The sequence below is a fragment of the Cervus canadensis genome, chromosome 21 (assembly GCF_019320065.1).
Source record: "Cervus canadensis isolate Bull #8, Minnesota chromosome 21, ASM1932006v1, whole genome shotgun sequence".
NCBI classification, from domain to species: domain Eukaryota; kingdom Metazoa; phylum Chordata; class Mammalia; order Artiodactyla; family Cervidae; genus Cervus; species Cervus canadensis.
Window position 1 is genome coordinate 15187665 of NC_057406.1, and position 24727 is coordinate 15212391.

Consider the following 24727-nt stretch of genomic DNA (forward strand, 5'->3'; position numbering starts at 1 on the left):
GGTGATGAGCAGAGTCAGGGGCTGGGTGAAGGACGGTCCCTTTCCAGGTAGACACCCTTGAAATATGCCTGGGGGAGGGGGACCAGGATAAGGCCACAGAAGGACCCCGACCTGGTGCCCTAGGGCAGTTTGGTCGCACGTGCAGTGATGAATACGGCCCTTATCTTTCCCAGGCCCCACTCCCTGCAGGGAAACACTGCTTTCCAGAGAGCATCCGTCCAGGGCGAGCCCAGGGGATGAAAAAGATTCTCCCATTTGACAGATGGAGAAACAGAGGCAGAGGGAAAAGGAGAGGTACAGTCACGTTCCCACGGGTGGGGGGCGGGCGAGTGACCAAACCCCTCCCCCGCCTGCCCCCAACGCCCCCGGAACCGCTCCCAGCCTCACCAGCTATTGCAGTCGACCTTCACCCTGTCTCCGGGGGCATACTCTCTGCCCTGGTGGAAGCAGGGGCACCTTTCCAGGGCCACACACCTGTTCTCATGCCGGACCTGAGGGAAAGAGAATGGAAAGTCTTGGGGCTGCAGTGAGTGAACAGCCTCGGCTAGAGGCAAGCCGGGGAGCCCAGGCCCAGACCAGGGCTGGAGACCCAGCTCTCATCCACACTGGTCCTCCTGGCTCAGCTGGCGACACTCCGACCCCCTCTGCCCTCACACACTGCTGCGGGCAGGAGCCCTGGGACCCAGTGGAGACTCCAGTAACACGTGTCAAAAGCCCCTGACACATGCATCTCCTTAGACCCAGTAATTCTTCCAGGGGATTTCTCCAAAGGTAACAGAGTTATGGGCAAAGATTAATGTGCAATTATTTATCACTCCAAAAAAAGTGGGAGCAATTACGTGTTCAACAATACGAAAATGATTAAGCCCATTGAGGAATCTCCAGGTGATGTTGTCCAATGAAAATATTAAAATCTTAAAAGTTTTGAGAACTACTTATTCTGTTAATTTTTAAAACAAGAGATAAAAAACTATACACATATAGTCTCAATTATGAAAAAAAATATACATATACACTTCAAAAACTGTCTGGAAGGGAATTTAGAAGTTGCCTCTGAGGGGCTAGAATAAGGGAGTTTAATTCTCTTTTTGTGGTTTTAAAATTTTTTTCTGATTGTCCTTCATTGAGCATTTATTATGTTCTATAATTGAAAAAACTGGACAATCGATTTATTGAAATGAAGTAATTAGTTAACAATGTACATAATGTCCTGGAGGTGAGAGCGAAATACTGGCCACAGGCAGGGATGGACCAGCAGAGGCTGGGGGTTTTCAAGTCCCACGAGTCCCCTCCTGAGGGTCTGACACACCTGCCCTCCTCCCCCGCCCCCACCAGCTGAGGAGTTACCACCTGACAAGTATAACTCCTTGAGGAGTACTCCTCAAGGATGCCGCCGAGAGGGCGGGGGAGAACTGAGAAGAGCCACTGGCCCCGGTGGGCTCAGGAAGAGCTGGCAGAGCCCCTCTGACCCCACACGGGGATCTGCTTCCATCCCGGCCCAGGAGGCCGCCCTGGACGCCCGCTCTGCATGACCCTGGGAGAAGGACCCACAGCACTCTGGTTCCAAAGCCACCCAAGGGTGAGAAGCTTCTGGTCTGGGTGCCTCAGCATCCACATGACCCCACTGCTCCACAGACAAGCCTGGGACCCCTGGGCTTGGAGCCCTGGGACAGGGCGGTCTTGGGCTGAGCATAGAGCTTTCATGTCAGGGATCATAGACTGAAATCAGGTGTGTGAATATGTATATATGTGCATGCATGTATGTGTGTTTGTATGCACATGCTTGTATATATGCATGCATTTTGTGCATGTGTGTGTGAGTGCCTGTGTGTATGTGTGTGTGTGCCTGTGTGTATGTGGGTGTGTGTATGTTGATACATGTGAGTGCCCATGTGTCTATATTTGCGTGTGCCTGTGTGTATATGTGTGTGCCTATGTGTTTGTGTGGGTAGGCACATGTGTGTGTATGGCTGTGTGCCTGTGTATGCCTATATATGTGTGTATGCCTGTGTGTCTCTGTGTGTGCATGCATGTGTGGGGGTGCATGTATGTACATGTGTGAGTGCATGCATGTGTCTTAATATACGTGAGTATACATATGTGTCTATATGTGTGTGTACCTGTGTGTGCATCTATATTTGTGTGTGCCTGTGTGTGTGTGTGTATATGTGTGCATACCTATGTGTCTGTGTGGGTAGGGGCATGTGTGTGTATGGGTGTGTGCCTGTGTGTGTGTGTGTATATGTGTGCATACCTATGTGTCTGTGTGGGTAGGTGCATGTGTGTGTATGGGTGTGTGCCTGTATATATGTGTGTGCCTGTGTGTATGTGTGCATGTGTGTATATGTGTGTATATATGTGTATTTGCCTCTGTGTGTGTATGTGTGGGTGCCTGTGTATGTTTATACATGTAAGTGTGTCTATATGCATGTGTACTTCTGTGTGTATGTGTGTATATATATGTGTGTGCCTATGTATATGTGAGGCAAGGTTTCCCATCAGGAGGCTCTCAACTTTAACGCCACCAGCCCAGCTGAATCACCCAGAGTCCTAAAGCATTAAAAAAAATCCACAGAGATAGAAAGATAAAGACACAATGCAGGAGATGGGCGGGATGTAGACAAGACGGGTGGGTCAGCACTGCAGCCCCCAAGTGAATTTTGTGCAAATCAGTCTCTTGGACATGTTTAAAAAGAACCATCCCTGCTTAGCATCTGCCCCTTTGGGACACGAGAAGGATCATACAATAAAGGTGATGACTGTCCTTCAAGGACTTCAAAAGAGAACAGGCAGAAATAGTAGTCACATTTGTTCATCAACTCATGACATCTTGAGCAAGAAAAGTTTGTGCTGAGAACTTGGTCCTGGGTTTCAATCGGCCACAAGAAAAATTATGAGGTAGAAAAAAATTGGTTTTGTCACTTTTCTCTGAAAAAAACCCCATCTTCACCCCTCCACGCTGACCCATTCTCCAAAATCTTTTTTTTTTTTTTTTGCCTGCCAACTGTGCTATGTCCTCCCTGCTAATATTTCCAGCTCAATGCATGTTTGCTACCAGGAAAGAATCTGATGAACTAACTCTCACTAAAGTGTGAATGACTTCCTGTGAGGATTTATAAGAGAAGCTTTTTTAAAGTTCTTTTTTGTTAACCATACTAACTTCATACCTATCATAATTTAGTAAACCTGATGAGGTGACAAACCATAGGAAGTATAGGAGATATCTTTGAGACAGGAGGGCTTTCTGGAAGCTTTTAGGATTACATTTCATAGGATTTACAATGCCCTCCTGTGAGGCTCTCTGTGGATGGGCCCCTGAGCCCAAGCTCTAGCTTTCAAGAAGCAGCACCAACCAAGAGGGAAAGGGAGAGAAGAAATAAATCAGGAGATTGGGATTGACATATACACACGACTAAACATAAAATTGATAACTAATAAGAACCTACTATACAGCACAGAGAACTCTACTCAATACTCTCGAATGAGCTATATGGGAAAAGAATCTAAAAAAGAGTGTAAAAAAAATAAAGATAAAAAAGAGTGCACACATGTATAACTGATTCACTTTGATGTACAGCAAAAGCTAACACCACATTGTAAGTCCAAACACGCCAATAAAAATTAATTTAAAACAAAACCAAATAAAAAACAGTGCCAAAGTCTTTTCAGGCTTCCCAGTGGGCCAGCAAGAAAACTGGGCCTCAAAGCATCAGACAGGTGAACACACTTCCCCTCTGCCAAGAGGTTCCCTGATGCCCGCAGAGCTGGGCACCAGTTTGGAAGATGTGACCACAAGACCTCAGAGCTAAGTGAGCATCTCACAGACAGTGGTACAACACCTGGGGCTGGAAGTCAGGAGACCAGGATTTCCACTATACAGTTGTGTATCTTGAATGGTTCTGTGTCTTTTCTCTCCTTGGTCTCCTCCAGAGTGGTAGGAGGTGCTGAAAGCTTGTGTCTAGGCTCTGCCTGGAGACTGTGTCCAGCCCTGGCTGGAGGGCGAGAGACGGGCACTGGACTATGCTTTGCTGCCACCTCGTGGTGGAAGCAGGTAATAGTCTAATTTAAACACAGGTGGTCCATTCAAGAATTTTTGAACAAAAAGGCTTGAGAACTTTTCTAGAGCAATCCCCTCATTTTTGTTGATCCTTCACGGGAAAGAAAAAAAACAAAATCTGGGCTCTCACCATGCCCGGGGGGCAGAGGCAGCCGGACACGCAGCCCGTGCTGACGCATTCCAGGTCATAGTTCTGGCAGGTCTTGGTGCATTCGAGCCCTTCGGCCCTCGGGTTGTCAGCAGGGCACACCAGCTTGACCATGGGGGGTCGGCAGGACAGGCTCCTTTTGCCTTGGAGTCAGGAAAACCACAGATCAGCGGAGGGGAGAGTAGGCCTGCCGTCTACCCTGCCCTTCGTCCCCTGCGTGCACTCACTCCACCCCAGAGGCTCAGGCTGTCCGCGCCCTGGGACACAGCACTGCCTGACCTCCAGCCGGGCCCTGGGCAGCAGCCTCATCTACGCATCTGACCTCTGACCTTTGCCCACACGGAAGGCACATCTGTTGAGCTCAGCAACCCCTCCGATGGCCCATGGTCCTCATCCCCTGACTCTGCTGTTGCCCACTACACTGAATCAGGACACACCGCAGAAACGTCCAGAGCCAGGATTAGTCAGGTGCTAAAAAGGAACCTTTGCCCCAAAACAATCATTCCTAAAATTAGCTTAATCACAAGAACTTTAAAGGGGGCTTTGCTCACATGTCCTCCTCTGCCCGGCCCCCAACCGTCCCAGCCCCTCCATTTAAAGCTGGAACACTCCATCCCTGGACCTTCCTACCTGTCCCCCACTCCCGCTTTGTCACTCTCCACCTGATCGCTGCCTGACATCACCATCTGATGCACCAGATGGGGGCGGGGCGCAATATCTGCCTTGTTCACTGATACATTTCCTGACAATTAGTATCACTGCATGATTGAATAAATGATGGCAGCAGATGATTGATATAGCGCCTGTCTTTCAAAAACCCTGATGTGCTGGATTGCATTTGTATCTTACACATACAGTATTTACTACCTCATATGGGTAAGAAAGTCAGAATTTCCAGCCTCATTTTTATATGGAAGCATCTGTAGGAAACTAAAACCCTAAGAGGTTAAATGATTTTTCCAAAGCACATGAAATTCTAGGAGTTCCCTGACTTTGAAAAAAGATACCCTCCATTGACTAGACAAGAAGACTCTGGGCAAGAGAGATATGAAAGACCTAAGAGGCAGAATGTAGCCCAGAGGGGTGAAGTAGTGGGGGAAATGCTTCAATGAGAGAGAACAGGAGGAAGAAAGAGGCAGAGGGATGCAGTGAACTTGGGGTCCGCTATGGACTGAATGGTTGTGTCCCCCAAAATTCACATGCTGAAATCCTAACCCCCAAAGGTTAGGAGGTTAGAAGGCAAGGGTTGGGGGAGGAGATTGGTTATGAGGGTGGGTGACCAATCATCCCTCATGAAAGGGGTTAGCATCCTAAGGAAACACGCCATGGGGCTCCCTTGCCCCTTCCACCACGCAAGGACACAGTGAGGACCCAGAAGCGGGTTCTCACCTGACCACATGGGCATGCTGCTCTCGAATCTCCACCCTCCAGGACTGTGAGAAGTAAGTGTCTGCTCTTTATAAGCCTCCAGTCTGCAGAATTTTGTTACGCAGCCCAAATAAACTAAGACAAGGTCCTAAGTTCTGATAGCTGGTGAGCCGCCCACGTGTTTTGAATCCATGCCGAGATGCTCCACAACCAGCCAGCCATGCAGAGGGAGGGGGCAGGCTCCCCACCAGGGCCCTCGGAAAACAAACGCAGTCACAGAGCTGGGTCAGAGGGCGGGTCTCAGGCAAAGTGAGACGCAGGAAGAAGAGGTTGAAAATAGCCCATATAAGACAGCGTATTAAAAAGCAGAAACATCACTTCACCAACAAAGGTCCTTCTAGTCAAAGCTATGGTTTTTCCAGTAGTCATGTATGGATGTGAGAGTTCGACCATAAAGAAAGCTGAGCACCAAAGAATTGATGCTTTTGAACTGTGGTGTTGGAGAAGACTCTTGAGAGTTCCTTGGACTGCAAGGAGATCGAACTAGTCAATCCTAAAGGAGATCAGTCCTGAATATTCATTGGAGGGACTGATGCTGAAGCTGAAGCTCCAAAACTTTTGGCCACATGATGCAAAGAGCAGACTCAATGGAAAATACCCTGATGCTGGGAAATATTGAGGGCAGGAAGAAAAGGGGGTGACAGAGGAGAACACGGGTGGATGGCATGACTGACTCAATGGACAAGAACTGGAGCAAACTCCGGGAGATGGTGGAGGACAGAGGAACCTGGTGTGCTGCAATCCATAGGGTAGCCAAGCGCCTAAACGACTTAGCAACCAAAGAACAACTTGCCTAGAGACATCCCACCTCCTCCTCCTAGGGGGTCCTTTCTACACAAGGATGACAATCTGCCTGGAATCCCACAAGGACCCTGCTCCGTAAATGTGAACGTGGTCCCACCAGCCCCAGGTCAGGCTCTTCTCTCTCCTGGGTCTCAACCTTAAACAGCACAGCATCAATTACGACCTTCACACCAAAGCACCAGGTTCAGACTCCTCTCTCAAATCCCTCTGAGAAGCTTTCTAAAGAGGTGTCCTGGTCAGCATGTCCCTTGATAGAGAGGCCATCAGAGGAGGGCGGTGTTGACCACAATCAAAGTGGCCAGCACACCCACAGCTGCTCCCTGGGTTAAGGTTCCCGTGGGCAGAAGCAAGATCTCGCTGGTCCATCCTACAGGCAATTCAGTCTTTCCTCATCACAAAATTAAACTCCTCCTGCCTCGATACTTGGGATGTCCCCATGCAAAGGCCTGGAGGTCACCCACCCAAACACACGCCTGAATGCAGCCAGCCCCCTCGCCCGCCCCGTCTGGGCAGAGGGAGTGGGGAGCTCGTGGCGAGCAGTACTCACTGCGGCGGGATGGGGGGCTGCCAAGGACTGCTTCAGGCAGCAGGCGCCCCGGGGCTCCGCTCGTGGAGCAGTGCATGAAGCCGTCTTCGCAGTAGCTGCAGAAACGAAGGTCACGGCCTCACTTGGAAGGACTCCCCGCCTCCCACAAGGCGCTCTGTCCCCTCCAGCCCGGCTCCCAGCCCGGCATTCATCTGAAACGCAGCTGCTCACCCCACTACAGAACAGGAGGGCCGCCGGGGCCTTCTGGTCACCAAAATCAACGGTCCTTTCTCCACGTACCACGGAGAGTTCAGGAGTCCCTGGGTTCCAGCCAGTTGCTGGGTGGCTTGGGAAAGCGAGCATATCTCTAAGCCTCAAATTCCTACTGAAAAAGCCAGGCCTGCCTGCCTAACAGTGTTGTTGCAAGGTCCCAGAGAGAAACGCCTTGAATATTACAGCCCAGTCATTCAGTCGTGTCTGACCCTTTGTGACCGCAGAGACTGTAGCTTGCCAGGCTCCTCTGTCCCTGGAATTCTCCAGGCAAGAATACAGGAGTGGGTTGCCATTTCCTCCTCCAGGGGATCTTCCCAACCCAGGGATCGAACCCTGGTCTCCTACACTGCAGGCAGATTCTTTACCATCTGAGCCACCAGGGAAGCCCAGAGAGTGAGTAAAGGATTGACTAAAAAAGGGCACGGAAGAATTTTGCAGAGTGATGAAAACATTCTGTTTCTTGAGTGTGACAGTAGTTACATGATGTACACATTTGTAAAAATCTATAGCTCTGTATACCAAAAAGGAGAAATTTTATTGTGTGTGAATTATATCTCAATAAAAAAAACTTTTAAAAAATTTTTTTAAAACTCAGAACAGCAAAGAGCTCATAATCAGGGAAGCTGAGACTAGATGCATTAGGGCTCCTGATACTATTCTCCCTACTCCAGTGTCTGAAATTTTCCATCACCAGGACATTTCAGCTGGTTTCCCTTGTAGACGGTCAGCCTCTTTGAGGCCCACTCTGTGTCCGGTTCATCTTTAGGTCACCATCTCTAGCCTAGGACCCAGGACAGAATCAGTGCCAAGGAGGTATTTATAAATGTTCTGTTACAAATTTCTTCTCCGACTGTGACTGCCCTGCTGACACTGACCATGCCCGAGGGCCTGGGTGAAGAACAGCAGGAAGTAGGTGTGATCTGAAGGGGTTTTTTGGTTATTTTTTGTTTTTTTCAAGAAAAGCATGAAGCAAGTGGAGACAGTGATATGCTTGGGAGGCGATGCTACTACGGTCTATGTTCTTCTGGCTCAGATGCTTTGGCCTGAAAACACTGACGGGAGGCTGAAGGGGAGGCTGGCAGGGAGCACTCTCATTTCCCATTCTAGAAAAGGGAAACTGACTAACGCGGGGAGTGGGGCTCCACGAGTAACAGCTGGCTTACTGCTCACGACAGACTCCCACCGCCAGCCTGAAGCTCCAGTGCCGGGCACAGGAAGGCAGACAGAAGGCCTGGGTGATGTCCCAGCTTAGCTCCCGACTCGCTGTGCAATGCGGGGCCTCAGTGTACCCATCCACGAAATGGAGGACTCGGAGGACCATTTCCCAGCCCTGCCATTTCCGGAGTCCCCAGTCCCGCTGCTCGACTCACCACATGGTGTGATGGTCCGAGAAGACGTCTTCGGGTTGGAAGATCTCACCGTCGTAGTAACAGGGGCACTGGGCCCTGGGCACGCAGGACCCCGTCTCGTCCAGGAAGAGCCCCGGCGGGCAGAAGCAGCCCTCCAGACAGACCTCGGCGCATTCCTCGTCCGGGTGGGAGAGTGAGCGGCAGGTGAGGTTGCAGGGGGTCCCACACTGCTGGTACACCTGGCCGGGTGGGCAGCTCAGTGCTGGGGGAGAGGGTGGGGCAAGGACACACTCAGTGGAAACGTTAAGATGAGCAGGACTGTGTTCTAGGACCAGCAGTCCCACCTGCTGCCTCCAAGACCCCCAATTGTATCTGTATGGCCACCGCCTTCTCTTCCCACCAGGAGCAAAAGTGTGTTTTTATGCTCACAGTTGTCTGTTCTTTTTTTCTCTTTTTTAGCTGCATTCAGGATCTTAGTTCCCTGATCAGAGATGGAACCCTCTTCAGTGGAAGTGCACAGTCTTAACCACGGGACCGCCAGGAACCCCACGAATGACTGTGGGGAAGTCATGTACGGAAGTACATGCTTTCGCCTCTGCCTAACTAGGGGGACCACGCTTTGGTCATCTCTGAATTCTCAGAGCCTGGGACAGAGTAGAAATCCCAGTAGATTTTAGGGCTGTAAATATCAACCCTGAATACTCATTGGAAGGACTGATGCTGAAGCTCCAATACTTTGGTTACCTGATGTGAAGAGCCAGCTCATTGGAAAAGACCCTGATGATGGGAAAGATTGAGGGCAGGAGGAGAAGGGGACGACAGAGGATGAGATGGTTGGATGGCATCACTGACGCGATGGACATGAGTTTGAGCGAACTCCAGGAGATGGTGAAGGACAGGGAAGCCTGGTGTGCTGCAGTCCATGGGGTCACAAAGAGTCGGACACGACTGAGCGACTGAACAACAAATAATGAAAAAAGACCTGGCAGGGATGGGCGAGGGCATCTCTCCCTTGATGATAAAAACAATGACAGCTCCCTTAACTGAGCACCTACTGGATACCCTGCTCTTCACGGAGATTTTATGCCTTTGGTGCCTCTCAATGAGTGAGAACTCACAATCCCACCACCAGAGGTAAGAAACCTGAAACTTAAGCTTAGTGACCCATCAGGGACCTGCCTTCCAGGAAGAGGCCGAGGCAAGATTTTTTTTTTTTTTTTTTAATTTATTTGGCTGCACTGGGTCTTAGTTATAGCATATGGGATCTAGTTCCCAGACCAGGGATCGAATCCAGGCCCCCTGCATTGGGAGCGCTGAGTCTTAGCCACTGGACCACCAGGGAAGTCCTTGAGGCAGGATTTGAACCCAGCTCTCTGTGACACCCCCAAAGCTCATGCTCTTAACCATTATGCTCTAAAAGAAAACAGTCCCCTAGGAGCCAGGCTTTGGGGACGTGCCAGTCACAAACAGCTGGGGCGCTCAAAGTGGGCAGCACCCACCTCCCCACAGCCGTTGCCCTTCCTGGCCTCTCCCACATAGAAACATAAAACTGCTATGAGAGTGGGCACTGAATACCAAGTTCCCGGGTTCAAGTCCCAGCCATGCCTCTAGTCAGCAGTGTCCTCGCTGGAATATAAAAGCAACATCCATCTGGGTGGCTGTGACGGTTGAGGGAGTTTTGAGTCATGCCTGGCAGGTGGCGATTTTCTGCTGCTTTCCTGCCTTCCTGATAAAGGGGAAATGCAGCCCGAGCTCTGCAGGCCCCAGACCTAAGAGGACCCAGCACTCGAGGGTCCCAGCCAGGATTCAGCCCACTGTCTGAGCTCACGGTCCTCTCACAAGCTCCCCAGTGATGGAATTCTGGTGGCGGGGGAGGGAGGTTGGTGTTGAGGGGCACTTGGCTCTTTCAAGATGCTTTCCTGCTGCTGATCAGCTATCATCCAAGAAATAAGAAGCTTACCCTGAGGACACCCCTCCCAGGATCATAGAACCCGTCGCTGCCTGCTAGAAGCCAGTTCTCCAGCAGAAACCTGCTGGCTGTGTCCCAGGGAAGCTCCAAAGGGAAAGCCTGGTCGTGAACCTCAGAAATGCCTAAGCCGGGGTGCCCCCCCACCAACAACTGCCCCGGGTGGGCCTGCTGTTTGAGGGAAGCTGGGAGGGGAGGGGCTTTAACCATGTGAGACACAGACCTTTTTCCAAACCAGCAGAGACATTGGGTCATCGGATGAATATTTAGAGCAAACGTGGATTAAGATGGGACATGCGTACGTGATTCGCTCAGTTGTGCCCGACTCTTTGCAACTCCATGGACTACAGCCCGCCAGGCTCCTCTATCCATGGGATTTCCCAGTCAAGAATACTGGAGTGGGTTGCCATTTCCTTCTCCAAGGGGATCTTCCCAATCCAGGAATCGAACCTGCATCTCTTGTGTCTCCTGCATTGGCAGGTGGATTTTTTTACCGCTGTTACCACCTGGGAAGCCCTAAGATGGGACAGGTTGGGTTCTAAAGATGGGCATCCCAATCCACTGAACCTATGACTCTAAGGGCACATTTCACCCAATCAGAAGGAGCTAGGCTGAGAAGGCTTTTTCCTCTGAGAAGCCGGCTCAGCTGTATTAAATGTCTCCTTCTTCCCCAGAAGTAACATCATCTGTTTAACACGTATTGACCATGTGTCCGCGGCAAGGGGCGTGGGAGGGGCTGTGCTAGGCTGGGAGATGCAGAAACGGTAAGACTTGGTCCCTGACTGCCAGGAGCCTGGGGTCTTGTCTTCCCAAAGGAAACACAACCAATTTCCAAGGGGGAAAAAAATGATTTTGCTTCTCAGGACTCTCACCTTGTAAAGTAGCTACACATTCGAGTCTTGCTGCAAGAGAGTCCCCAGTGGGTGTGGCCTCTTCTTGGGGACAGAGTTAGTGGTTTGAGATTCTGCTTATTTCTCAGGAAGGGAAAATGAGGTGCAGGATGGAGGAGGAACCCAGGCATCCTGCCCCCTCCTTCCTCGGGCCTCAGAGAGACAACCCAGGAGGACCACCTGGCTGGTTTTCTCTGGTTCAGCTCATAAAGACAGATCCCTCTTGTCCTTAAAAGTCTCCAAGGACAGGGTCTGTCGTGGTGGTCCAGTGGTTACAAATCTCAATGGTCCACTGAGCCCGTGTACCCCAAGTGGAAAATCCATGCACCATGGTGAAAGATCCTGCCTGAGACAAAGAAGATCCCAAAGCAACCAAATAAATATTTTTAAAAAGACTGGCGTAGCCTAAATAAATAAACTTTTCTTTTTAAAGTCTCCAGGGATGGGGTCTTCCCACCACCTGCACTTCCTGCCATATCACGAAGCCTCGGGAGCCAGGAAACTCTAACCAAAGGTCAGCACCTGCTGCTGTGGAGTTGGCCCATCCTCTTTTTGTTCTGTTCTGGGTGGGGGTTAAGAACAGCCGCTCCTAAGAGTTTAAAGACTGTTTGGTTAAGCCCTCGGCATTCTGGGGGACTGTCCTAAAGGAGGAAATCCCTCGGGCAGTTCAGCACAGGGATAATGCATAGTGTCTAAGGTCGGCAGACGATCAAGGTGACAGGGACAGTGAAGGGACAGGGAGGTGATACAGTAGTTAATCCCACTAGGGGACTGTAGGTAGAAAAAACATGGGAGACCCCTGGAAGTTAATGATGACTCAGAGGGCAGGTTTGCTTAACCACAGAACCAAGCAGGCTTGCTTAGCAACAAAACCATGAGACAGAAACAGGAGACAAGTTTCCAAACAATAAAACAATGCTGGCATGAAACCCACATCCTGCTCCGTGAGCTCAGCAAGTTAATGATCCCTAGGACATGCTATCTGCACCCACAACAATTTGTGGACCCAGCTTGACCATGGAGGGACAAGAAAACTCACCTGCTCAACCTGGAGGAGGAGCTGATGTTGGAAGCATGACGTCCACTCAAAAAAGACAGAGAAGGTCTTCTCCCCCCTCCCCACTTCTCCTTTGATTATACAACTGCAGCCCTGTAAGTTCTCAGGACGTGGCATTTCTCACGCACCCACTTGTACAACCTCACAAATGTCCTATTCTAATAAATCACTTCTTATCTACCACTTGGCCTCTCGCTGAATTCTTTTCTGCCCTGAGATATAAAGAACTGTGGTACTGGAGCTCTTTGGAGCTCACGAAAAGAACACCAAACTGTTTTAAAAGCATGTTCACAATCAGACACCACTTACTCCAGACCATGTCTCCCAATTTCTAAACAGCAAACGCTGATAAAGGTTTTGGAGGGTGAAGTGAAGGGCTCAAAGCAAGCTGCCAGTAAGGTCTCAGCCTCAGTTCTCCTGGCTGCTGGCCTGTGACACCCCAGGGATGGTGTGATGGGGGCACAACTGCACACATCTAAACACTTATTCCTAAACACGTGTTCCTCATTTTGTCTCTGTTTCTCTTTCATAAGGTCGCTTAAAATCAAATCACACTTAAACTCATTTTTATAAGGTCGCTTAAACAATGATATTTCTAGAGCCCCTAAATCTAAACTTCTCTTCAAATATGTGTTATTAAGTCCTTTTACTGTGTTTTGTGGTTCCTATTTTCCTGTTTCTGTCAGAACCGCCAACATTTATGTCTCCAAATACATCTACTTCACCCTATAAATCAGTGTCCACTAGACCGTATCCTCCTTCAATGCCTTCACTTCTACATCACTACTATTATTCCACCATCAGAAACAACTTTTCTCCATCAAGAAAGCGCCTTTTTTAAAGCCTGGTCAAGCGCATGCGTGTGCATGCTAAGTCACTTCAGTCATGTCCGATTCTTTGCGACCCCATGGACTGTGGCCCAGCAGGCTCTTCTGCCCGTGGGATTCTCCAGGCATGAATACTGGAGTGGGTTTCCATGCCCTCCTTCAGGGGATCCTCCCCACCCAGGGACTGCTGATCAAGGGCACCACCTCCAGAAAGCCTTCCTTGGTTGCCCCTGCCTTAATCTAACTATGCTCTTGCTCCGTGTGAGCTCAGTGTGACACCTAGTAAGGGAGGAAGTTTCCACCTCAGCCTCAAACAGGAAGGTCCAGGCCCTACAGCACTGTGACTGCCTGCCCATGCAGGGCACTGGGCAAATGTTCCCAGAGCGACAGTAACAACCAACCAGGGACCAGGGTGCGGGGCACAGACCAGCTCAGATGCCAGGCCTTTAACAGCACCAGTGAGGCTTTCAGGTCGTCTGGACCTTATTCTACTTTACACGACTTCACACAGTGCCGGAGCTGTGGGCAGGGACTGCTCCAAGGTTTACCTGAAGTTATAAGCAGAGGACGGGCTTCCTAGGTGGAGCTAGTGGTAGACCCCTCCTGCCAATGCAGGAGACATACGAGATGCAGGTTCGATCCCTGGGTCAAGATCCCCTGGAGGAGGAATTGGCAACCCACTCCAGCATCCTTGCCTGGAAAATTCCATGGACAGAGGAGCCTGGCGAGCTATATAGTCCATAGAATCACAAAGAGTTGGACATGACTGAGCACACACAAGAAGGAAGATCAAACGAATATATCCTCAGTTATCTCAGAAAGTTATTAAAATACTTCTTTTCCCAGTTACACATCTCTGAGGTCAGATATTCATGCAAAGGGCTGCAAAGAGTCGGACACAACAGAAGCGACTTGAAGTGAAAGTGAAAGTTGCTCAGTTGCGTCTGACTCTTCGTGACCCCATGGACTATACAGTCCATGGAATTCTCCAGACCAGAATATTGGAGTAGGTAGCCTTTCCCTTCTCCAGGGGATCTTCCCAACCCAGCGATTGAACCCAGAAGCGACTTAGCATGCACACATATAAGCAGAGGGCTGGTACCTCCCTCTCCCATTGCTTCATCAGACCCTCTAGGTATGCAGGAATGCATGGGCATCTGGGACCCACTCGCTCCTCACCCCCACCCTACGTGTATCCCACACTAGGCAGCAGCAGCCTCAGAAATCTCTGCAGGCAGGGACCCCAGTCCCCACCGCCCTGTGCTTCCTGGAAATAGGAAGGGTAAGGGATGCGAGATGCCCTGGGCTCCTTTCCCAGGGCAGTAAACCAGAGACAGTGCTCGGAACTGGACCAGAGCAGAGGGCATCCCAGCGGATCCCGCTGGCTGGCCTGCAGGGGCAGCAGACGGAGAGGACACTCACCACAGAAGCTGGGCTCCCGCCACCCGACGTGCACGCCCCTCCGGGCGCAGGCCGCCGCGTAGCTGGCCACCGCGTCGCACAGGCAGTCTCTGCCGTCGGAGCAGGCGCACACGTCATAGCGGCAGTTGCGCAGGTAAGGCAGCGGGCCCACGGCGCTGTGGCAGGCCTCGAACTTGGGGGACGTCAGGATCGCGCAGGCCTGGTCTGCGAACTTGGCTGTGGGGAAGGGAGGGGCGTGTCCGGGACCGCGCACGGGCGCGCGCACCCGGACCCCCAGACCAAAATCCCCGACCTCGCCCGCCTCGGCAGAACCAACAGCAAAAACAGCTTCTCTCCGGTCTGGGAACCGTGGCGATTTTTCTTCTGCAGCCCATATTCTTTCCTGATTGGCTTCAATACACAATCAACTGCATTTCCCAGGGAGAAAACTGTTCCCGGATGAATTGAGAAAGAGGGCGCGGTTGATGTAGGCCCCAGATGCTGAGGCAGACCAATCTTCGGATGGCCGCCCCCTGCATCTATCTTCCCATAATGTAATTGCTTCTCAGACAGACTGAGAAGGTCCAGGGGAAGAACTGTGGACTATTCTTTTCTTTCCCAGGGTGTGGCCCACGGAGGGTGCTCGATAAAGAGACTTTGAAGAATAAATGATCCAGATAATCAAATGCTGAGGAGGAAAAGGAAGACCCACCGGCTCCAACCCCCACACCATGGGCGAACCATCCAGGAAACACACTGGAACAAGGGGGATCCCAAGGATTTGGGGGTCCCCTCCCCCACGGTGGGCACCCCATCCCTGGAATGCACTGGAACTCGGGGATCTCGGGGCTCACGTACTCAGGCGCGGGTTGAGGCTGCAGGGGTCACTGGGCTGCTCCTGCAAGTCCTCGCAGTCTGCGCGCAGCTTCCAGGAGTTTCCGAAGTGCTCCACCAGGGGCTCGACCAGGCCCGCGGGCGTCAGGAAGTCGTCCCTCTGGTTGCCGTTGTAATTCCCGCACAGCCCGCACGTCCTCCCCGCGTAGACCGGGGACAGCTGCGGGGGACAGACCACGTGGAGCAGCCGCCCCAGCAGCCACAGCTTGCCTGCCCTCATGAGATGGTTTTCATCCAAAAAAGGTCCCCCGGAAGGGGGAATAAATATGAATTTAATACATCACAGCTAAGCTCTGGGCTGCAAAAGAAACTAAAAACCCGAAGCGTGGTATCCGTTAACCAGTTACCAGTAGTTCATCCCACTCTTAAATCTTTAGAATCAAAGACCTGTCCTCTAGGAAGCAATTCAGAGATGATCCCCTCACTTAAAGACCAGACACTGAGACCCAGAGAGGGATAGCAACTCACCTGAGGTCACAGAGCTGGGCCCAGCAATGGGCAGAGCTCTGCCACCCTGGCCATCAGAGGACATGGCCAGGGAAACACAGTGCATAGCTAGCCCCCCTTTCTTGCACACTTATCTCTGTCACACACGTGGGAGAAGCAGGCTGAGCGTTTATGGCCCAAGTTTTCTCAGAACATACACTGTGTGACCAAAAATAAATACTCCTTCCTAGTGTCTAGATTTTGACTCAGTCACTGGGCATCTTTGAGGAAAAAAGGCCATGAATCCAAGAGGACCCCAGGGGTTGCAGTCATGATCCAAAGAGGTGGGCGGTGGGGATCAGCGAGGACCCAGGGGAGGCCTGCAAGGGGATCAGGAGGGGTGCAGGCCACTGGCATGTGCTCATTCTCCATGCTTCTGAGCCTGGGGTGCACATTCAGGGGTGACGCGGGGGTCCATGGTACAGCTGGAGTCATCTGCCCATCTCTTTTGGGGGGATCTTAGTTCAAACTGGAGCAGAGGCCTGGACCCCCTGGTGGCCCTGACCCCTGCTCTGCAATTTGCCTGAATGCTAAGTCGCTTCAGTCAGTCGTGTCTGCCTCTTTGCAACTCCACGGACTGTAGCCCGCCAGGCTCCTCTGTCCATGGGATTCTTCAGGCAAGAATACTGGCGTGAGCTGCCATGCCCTCCTCCAGGGGATCTTCCCGACCCAGGGATCAAACCCGAGTCTCTTATGTCTCCTGCAATGGCAGGCGGGTTCTTTACCACCAAAGCCACCTGGGAAGCCCCAGAGTTCACTTGTGGCTTCGGGACCTCCTGTGTTCTGACACCCGGATGGGCCGGCTCTGCAGGGTCATCTTTTGGAGCCCCTTCCAGCTTCCATCTCCAACTCGACAAGACTCAGGATGAACAATCTCATGAGGGTTTCGGACCCATACGTATGTACAATGGACCCAAGTTAATATCATTCATCAAAAGGAAGATGGAATAACGTTTCCTTGTTTGCTTGGCAAACAGCAAGTGTTGGCACGTCAGGCACCCGCCCTTGCCTGAGCTCCCACTGAACATGTCGGTCCTCCCCACCTGGCATCCCCTGGTTCTCCCCTGCTGTATCTCTCCTCCCCCCGGGTGTATCACCTCCTAACACGAGACACAGTTTCCTTGGTTCTGCTTATTGTCCGTTCGCCTCCATTAGAATTTAAACTAAACGAAGCCGGGATTCGGGTCTGTTCTGTGTCACTGCTGTAACCTCGGCGGTGCGCTCGGTGAGTGAATGGCTGGACAGTGTCTGGGCGGATTTGTGAGTGAGCCAGGCGCTCCTCTGGACGCCAGCCCGGGCGAAGCTGGGGAGGCGCCTGTCCCCTCGCCCACATCCCAGCACCGTCTCTCTTCCCTCCTGGTTCTCAGGCCCCGAGGCCCTCAAGCTGCCCCTCTTCACCCACCAGGCCTGCCTTCTCCACCACCCCCTGCTCTCTACAAATGCCTCCTTCCGTCCCTGGGACTCGTCTCGGAGGCTGGCTCAGCAAAGGGTTAGGAGGGTGGACGTGTCCGTGGAAGCCAGGCCTACACTGTCCAGGATCGGGGACTTGGGGAGAATGCGCCAGCTATTTGCTGTTTGGAATAAACCTCAGGGGCACTTCTGACCAAGTGAAAACTGTCAGAACCCTTTCTCCTCTGCTCTAAGGCCGCCTCACAGCCGGCACGACCCCACTGCCTGGACAGCGGGATTCATACCTCACCCAGGGAGCCACTGGCAGCTTCTCTTTCACCCCACCTCATCCCACTGCATTGGTGGGGAGCGGGGGTCCCCAACTGCCACCAGCCGGTGTCCTCCACTCGGCGGTCAAACCCGGGGTCAGCATGGGAACGCGCCCCCTCACACACACCAAAACACCTAGGACATTCCCCAGGCCCCGGGGTCCCTGGCCCTGTAGTCTTGACCAGTGAAGGCTTTTTCTCTTTAGTCAAACCCACCAAGCCACAGAGACAACCCTGCACCCCCTCCCCACAGAAGCAAGTCCTCCTTGCCTCAGAGGAGACAAAAGGCAGAGGAGCTTGCGGGGAGGAGGTCAGCCGCCCAAGACAAGATGCCATGGGCCTGCTGAAGCGGGGTGATGGGGCGCCTCACAGATCAAGAGCACCCTCCCCGTGCAGAGGGAGGTGCCTGAGAAAGTGGGGGAGCTAATGGGGGCGCCTCCCTTGATGACCAGGGTGTGGGAGACCTGAGTTCTGCTCATTCTGTAACCAAATGACTGTGAGTCACTGTCCTGCTCCAGAAATGGGGGTATCCTTATTTCCAACTGTACCTGAGGGTTTGATAAGGTCTCCAAGATTTTCCTGTTCTTTTTCCTTTTTAAGTTGTTGGGTGAAGGCAACTTTTATTTTTTATTTATTTCTCTATGTGTGTGCTGTCACCCGACTCTTGGTGACCCCATCGACTGTAGCCCGCCAGGCTCCTCTGTCCATGAGATTCTCAGGCAAGAATACTGGAGTGGGTTGCCATTTCCTCCTCCAGGGGATCTTCCTGACCCAGGGATCAAACCACACCTCTTGAGTCTCCTGCCCCGGCAGGCAGATTCTTTACCACTGAGCCACCATGGAAGCCCTTTACTGATTTATTATTTATTTATTTGGCTGCTCCAGGTCTTATTTGTAGCGTGTGGGATCTAGTTCCCTAACCAGGGATTGAACCTGGGCCTCCTGTATTGGGAGCACAGAGTTTTAGCCACGGGACCACCAGGGAAGTCTCAAGATTTTCATGCTCTATAGTCTGTGGTCATAGCTTAATTTTTTTATAAAAGAAAAAAAAAAGATGTTGATTTGGAGCTCTCTCAGGGACTTGAAGAAAAAGAATATGACATTACAAGGATGGAGGGCACCAGGATGTCCTCAGGGATACCCCAGATGCCCATCACGGGATCATACCAAGGCCTGGGGAACACTGGCCCCCCCAGACGCCAAAGGGGACCCTCCAGGGATTTTAATATATCCAGGGCAAGGGTTCTCAAAGTGTGGTCTTGGGACCTGTGGGACGGGGTAGTCTCGGAGGCCCTTTCAAGAGGTTCATGCGGCCAAAACTATTTTCCCATGACTTTTTCCCTCTTGTTCTCTCTGAGTATGCAGTGGAGTTTTTCAGGGCCTACATGATATGTAACACTGCAGAAGTCAACAGGATTCCAACTGTCTTCTGTCAAGACAGCCGTTAAAGAAATGTGCAGACACATAAAACATTGGTATTCTCACTCCTAAACTTTGTTTTGGAAAACAGATTTTTTAATCTTTACATTAATATGTAGTGACTTCACTATTGGTATTTCTTAACGAATTAACAAGGGTCTCTGATTTAATCTGGTAAATATCACTAGATAAGTGAAAGTGTTAATTGTTCAGTCGTGTCTGACTCTGCGACCCCATGGACTGCATGCAGTTCACCAGGCTCCTCTATCCACGAGATTTCCCAGGCAAGAATACTGGAGTGGGTTGTCATTTCCTTCTCCAGGGGATCTTCCCAAACCAGGGATCGAACCCAGGTCTCTCACATCACAGGCCGGTTCTTTACTTTGTAAGCCACCGGGGAAGCGATAGAATACATCAATAGATACAACCCCCATAGAAGATCTCAGCACCTTCGGTAAAATTTAAGAGTGTAAAGGCATCTAAAGACGTCAAAGTGAGAAGCACCGGTCTAGTGGTGGTGACTCTGCCCGGGGAGCTGATCAGGGTGTGCAGTCTTGGGCACATCTCCTGGCCCCCATGAGTCTTGCTTGCTTTGTTTATGAAAAGGCAGTGACAGTACCTTCTGGGGAAATTTTCAGAGGAGAACATTGATCTGGAAGCCAGCCCTGTGAATTATACGGATCCCTATCCAAGAGTGACTCTAAGAACACAGAGAGCAGTTGGAAGTGACCCCCAGCCTGCCAAGCCCCTGGATGGGGGTGAGGAGGTTTGGGTCTGGCAGCTCCTAGAATAATCCTTCACAGGTAGTGGGTACATGACCCAGGTCTTCGCTGTGAGTCCCACAGCAGGCACCCCCGGGGAACACCCTCTGATCACAGGCCTTGTTGCAGTTAGGAGCCTTAGCAGTAAACTGGCTGCCCGCACTCCCCCAAAACCCAGCCCTGCAGGAGACCAATAAGGCTGGAAACCCTCGGAGGACCAGAGCCCTGCACCCAGGAACTCCCGGGGTGGACAAGGGGCATCCAGACAGCACCCACCAGCCGCTCATACACAGAGAGGCCTGTTCCTCGCTCTGGGGGCTCAGGGTGGGTTGGGGGAGAAAGGAATTCCCCTCCCACCCTCGAGCTCTCTCATCAGACCACAACGGGGGCTTTGTGCGGTCCGGTTGCCAGGAGGACGCCTACCTTCAGCAGCAGCCTCCCGCGGCCATCCCAGTCTATCTGCAGGTCCTCCCCGAAGCTGAGGAGCAGGGAGGCCGTCACAGTGCGCTGGATGCGGAGGTCACCTGGAACCAAGCGAGGTCGGGTTTCAGGCTTAGGATAGGACAGGGCAGAGGGCCGCAGGCCGATGGGTTGTAGGGAGAGGTGGGGTATGTCACAAAGAACTGTGGCAATGAAAGCAGTGAATTAGGGGGCAGCTGGGGGATGGCCATGAGGCTTACAGAGGGTCTCAGGAAAGGTGGATCAGGGTGGGTGTAGTGCAAACTGGGCTCCAGAAGAAGGTGCCTCCGCATCGCTCCGGTAGCCTGCCATTCCCCACACTGCCACGAGGGGGCGGTAGAGACTCTTTAGCTTATGCACGTGCCCTGAGTGGGGATGGGTTTTCCATCGAACTGCTAACCCCTTGAGCATTCCCTGGACTGTGGCACACGCTTCCAGGCTAAGTGACCCAGTCCTCAAGGCTGAGCAATGCCGTGTGCAAATCTAAAACTGCAGTTTTCTCTGGGGACGACATAGAAGGGGCACCTCTTGTCCTAGGGAACATAGCATCTCATGGGAGACACACAGCATTAATCACACATGGACAAGCTGTGGGCCCAAGTTCACCCACCCTGTGCAATATGGGGAGGGGAGGGGTACGGGAGCCCCTTTGTGAGTGAAGGTTGGACTCATGCTGTGCTTACGTAATGGTCCACTGCCGCCTGGAAGTCACTGAGCAGGGAGCTTTTCCCAGAGGTCATGGGGTCACCTGGCTTTGCCCCAAGATGTCTCGGGGTCTGACCCATCAGCAGACACCCTACCCTCAGTCAGCTCATCTTCCTCCTCCAGGAAGCCTTCCTTTCTTGCAGCATAAATTCAGGACACCAGCTTGTCCTCCAACAATAGCACTCCTTCACATTCTCACGGAAGAGGTGACAGTGAGGGGTGGGGGCGCCGAGAGTGAGCTGGGTGGGGGGTTCCGGGGGAGGAGGGCGCCCACCTTGCAGGAGGGGAATCTGGATGTCCTGGCCATCCAGGGCGACTCCACCCCCGTGCTTCAGCTTCAGGAGGCCATGGTGCAGGCTGGGCAGGCGGACGGTGACGGAGCGGGTGCAGACCGCATCAGGGTCGTCGGCACACTGCCAGGAGGGGTGTGCAGAGGGGCGTCACCACCACCCCCAGCCCAGCCCCCAACCCATTCACTCAGGGAAAAACCCCAACCAGGCAGCCTCGGCTTCGCTCACTCGGAACCACTCCCTCCTCAAGACTCTAGGCCCTGCTTGTCCTTGTTCCTTGGGCCTGTTGTCCCAAAGGGAATCGGGGACCTGGATCCTCAAGGAGCCCTGGGCGCCCTGTCTGTCCTCCCCTTTGCTGGATGGTCCAGAAGAAAGAAGTACACGTGGGGTCTCCTTGGCCTCATCCCCATGGGCATCCCCAGGCTGCCTGGCAGGCTCACCTGGACAGTCTCTATGATGACAGAAAAGGAGTGGTCCTGGCAGTCCTGGGCCAGCAGGTACTGGCAGACCCCACTGAAGGTGAAGTGCCTGTCATCAAAGCTCTTGAAGTGGGATTGTCCTGTGATAAGACACTCTCCTGGGGAGACAGGGGGGAGGGGAGAGTGGGTGTCCCAGCAAGACCCCTGGGGGGACAAGGGAGGGGACAGTGGGTGTCCCAATGGGTCCCCTGGGGGACAGGGGGAAAGGGAGAGGGGGTGTCCCAGCAGGACTCCTGGGAAGACAGGGGGAGGGAAGAGTGGGGATCCCAGCAGGTCCTCTGGGGGGACAAGGAAGAGGAGAGAGTGGGTGTCTCAGAGGGTTCCCTGGGGAAACAGGGGAAGAGAGAGAGGGTGTCCCAGAGGGTCCCCTGGGGGGTGTCCCAGCGGGGGCCACTTCCTGGGTTTCTCCACACCATGGTCTAGAAAGGAGCCCCACAGGAGGACTCTACTCAGGCCCCACCCCTCTGGCCCTGGGAGGTCAAGGCCCAGTGGGTCAGTCCTGAGCCTCAGGGAGTGAAGTCACACCCAGGGAGTGAAGTCACACCCAGAAAGTCACACCCAGGGACTGGGCTGCGGGGGGTGGTGACGCTGGGCGGTGACGCTGGGGGTGGGGCTGGGTCAGAAGCCAGCTCTGGGCTCTGGGCTCACTGAGGCTCCCAGCCCTCCCCGCTGTCTCCCTGGGTTCTGCTCTGCTGGGGTCAGAGATTTTCTCTGACCCCAGCATCATCATCATCATCGTCATCACGGGGACTCCCCCTCACCAGAAGAGTCCCTGAGGGCAAGAAGGCAGAAAGCCAGCCCAGAGCAGTGATGGGGCCAGCAGTCCAGGGGCCAGGAGGCTGTCCTCACCCCCTGCCCAGCCGAGGGGCAGCTCTCAGGCCTCCTCTTGGGCAAACCCCTGCTGGGACTTCAGCGGGGCCAGTGGGGGCCCCGGGCACCATCTGCCCGCTATCTCACCACTGCCTGAGCCAGCTCCCCAACCAGGCTGACACATCTGGGGGTGGCCGCGAGGACTTCCCAGCATCACCCTGCAGCCCCAGCCCTCGACTTGCTCCGATCCAACCACTATGTCCTCCCCAGGCCCCGAAGCAGCCCGTGGTGCAGGCCCACCGCACCCTGGACCACAGCCCACCTGTGTGGGGGAGGGGGCTCTGCCATCATCTCCAGTGATGCCCGCTGGCCCCGCCCCACTCAGGGCAACCCCATCTCGGGGCCCACAATGGCCCCATTGAAGCCCAAGTGGTATCTGGAGTCCTTCCCGGCCCCTCTCTCCACGTCCCCTCTCCACCTTCTCCTCTACAGAGAAATAACCAGAGACACTTGCCATGGCTCTTCCACAAAGTGGGAGCCCTCCTTCCCAGCCCTGTCACCCCCAGCCTGCGAACAGCAAAGACTCATTCTCCACGGCACGGATCTGCTCTGCACCTCAGGTTCCCCCTAAGTGGGCCCTACAGCCAGTTCCATCTCCAGGGGATGATGCTGGGCCCTGTCACACAGTCAGGAGTCCTCAAAGGCCTACGACGGTGGGGGGGAGGGAGGGTTCCAGCTGCCCACCTGTCAAAGACCAGGCTTGTCAGCCCTGACTACCACCTCATGCCTATACCTGCACTGAAACGCACAGCGGGCATGGGCGGGACCCCAACTTGGGGTCCAGGTGTGGCCCCACCCTTGGAAGTCAGGGGGAGGGCAAATAGCCCCCAAACCTCCATTAAAACCCTTAAACAGGGCCTTCCCTGGTGGTCCCATGGCTAAAATTCCACTCTCCCAGTGCAGGGTGCCCGGGTTCTATTCCTGGTTGGGGAACTAGATCCTGCATGCCACAACTAAGACCCAGCACAGCCAAATACATAAATATTTTTAAAAAACCATAAACAACAGAGGTGGGAGGGCTTCCGGATTGGTGAGCTTATCACCACTCAGGAGGTGGTGATCCCTGTTCCACGGGGAAAGAAGCTGCTGGGCTCAGGGCCCTTCCAGAGTTTGCCCTGTGTCCCTCTTCATCAAGCATTTGTATCCTTCATATTTTTTTTGTAATAAACAGGCAATAGTAAGTGTAGTGTTTGCCCAAGTTCTGTGAGCCATTCTAGCAGTTACCATGGCTGGCATCAGAAGTAGGGGCGCTTGGTCGCAGACCTTCACCTCCGGGGTCTGCACTAACCCCAGGTAGTCAGGCTCAGAAATGCAGTGAAGTGTAGGGCACCCAGGTGGTGTCCAGTAAGTCAGAGAACCGGCTGTTGTGGGGAAAACACAAATGCACAGTGCCAGAAGTGTGAGTAGAACCAGGTCATGACTTCCCACTGCACTGCCCCCCAAGAAGGGCATGAATAAGGGGTCACTCTTTGTGGAAGTCAGAGCACAAGATGCAATGATTAGGGGTAAGGGTGGGCAAGGGTCACCCCAGCTGATTGCAGCCAAGCTGGAATTCCAAATCCACAGGTGTCACGAGAAAGCCTTTTTTAAAAAGATACTTGTTTATTTGGCCTCATCGAGTCTTAGCTGTGGTGCATGGCCTTAGTTGCTCCGAGGCATGTGGGATATAACTTCCTCGACCAGGGATCAAACACACATCCCCTTCATTGCAAGGCAGATTCCTAACCACTGGACTGCCAGGTAAGTCCCGAAAAAGCCTTTCTGAAAGGGGTTTTTCAGATGCTGTCATCATCCTACAAAGTGACACAGCCCTGTGTATCGGGGGTCTTGACCCCGTCACAGGGAAATGGGTGGGAATGCTTCCCCCAGCCTCACTCTGTTTTCTCAAGAGCGCTCTTATCTGAGTAAAAAATTGGACTT

At 52.8% G+C, this 24727-nt stretch overlaps 1 protein-coding gene across 1 annotated transcript in view; it reads right to left on the reverse strand.

Moving 5' to 3' along the window:
* Positions 1-24727, reverse strand: part of VWF (von Willebrand factor) — a 129836-nt gene that overhangs the window by 60793 nt on the left and 44316 nt on the right. Inside the window, exons 11-19 of the mRNA XM_043440090.1 lie at positions 21899-22035; positions 21443-21581; positions 20428-20528; positions 15585-15780; positions 14748-14963; positions 8607-8847; positions 6985-7079; positions 4188-4348; positions 388-491 (exon numbers count right to left, since the gene is read on the reverse strand). Of these exons, the coding sequence (XP_043296025.1) occupies positions 388-491; positions 4188-4348; positions 6985-7079; positions 8607-8847; positions 14748-14963; positions 15585-15780; positions 20428-20528; positions 21443-21581; positions 21899-22035 (1390 nt within the window). The remainder of the gene's footprint in view (positions 1-387; positions 492-4187; positions 4349-6984; positions 7080-8606; positions 8848-14747; positions 14964-15584; positions 15781-20427; positions 20529-21442; positions 21582-21898; positions 22036-24727) is intronic.